Source organism: Colobus angolensis, unplaced genomic scaffold (assembly GCF_000951035.1).
Source record: "Colobus angolensis palliatus isolate OR3802 unplaced genomic scaffold, Cang.pa_1.0 Scaffold109, whole genome shotgun sequence".
NCBI lineage: Eukaryota > Metazoa > Chordata > Mammalia > Primates > Cercopithecidae > Colobus > Colobus angolensis.
Window position 1 is genome coordinate 7,021,173 of NW_012111919.1, and position 675 is coordinate 7,021,847.

Here is a 675-nt window from a genome sequence, read left to right on the forward strand (position 1 = left end):
AGCCAGGATGGTCTCGATCTCCTGACCTCGTGATCCACCCGTCTCAGCCTCCCAAAGTGCTGGGATTACAGGCTTGAGCCACCGCGCCCGGCCTAGTCTGGCTTCTAAGGGCCTTCACAGTCAGGGCCAACCCACCTTCCAGCCGGCCCTCCAACTGCTTCTCTACCCAGGTTCCTCTTTACTCAGACTGCCATACTCGTGTGCTGCAGCGCCACAGCCTGCCACAGCCCAGCCACGGCCCAACCAAGGCCCACCATCGGCCAGCCACGGCCTGCCACAGTCCACTATGGCCCAGCCCCGGCCTGCCACGGCCTGGTGGCCCAGCCAGAGGGAGTGCTCTGCTGATGGTGAATGAATGGATGGGCAAGTGCCTGGACCATCCTAACAGAAGAGAGTCTGTCTGTCAGGATTTGACAGAAAGAATAACTCCATCACCACCCAGTTTTACAGGGAATGCCACTCACTTCCAGAGGCTTCCAAGCTCAGCAGAAAAGTGCCTCTTACCCGGGGAAAGATGGCAGCCAGGGAGCAGATGGTCAGGATGAGGAGCAGAATCTCCCCCACCACGAAGGTCACATAGTTTGTCATTAGCCTGTGACAGAGAGAAGACAATTGGGAGGGGCCAGAGGGGACAGTGAGATGGGGTGAAGGGCTAGGAGAGGAAGGGACGGGGAC

General features: G+C 59.0%; 1 protein-coding gene across 1 annotated transcript in view; it reads right to left on the reverse strand.

Annotated features, from left to right (window-relative positions):
- Positions 1-675, reverse strand: part of ADCY3 (adenylate cyclase 3) — a 105,378-nt gene that overhangs the window by 11,955 nt on the left and 92,748 nt on the right. The window contains exon 13 of the mRNA XM_011950995.1: positions 505-592. Coding sequence (XP_011806385.1) covers positions 505-592 — 88 coding nt within the window. The remainder of the gene's footprint in view (positions 1-504; positions 593-675) is intronic.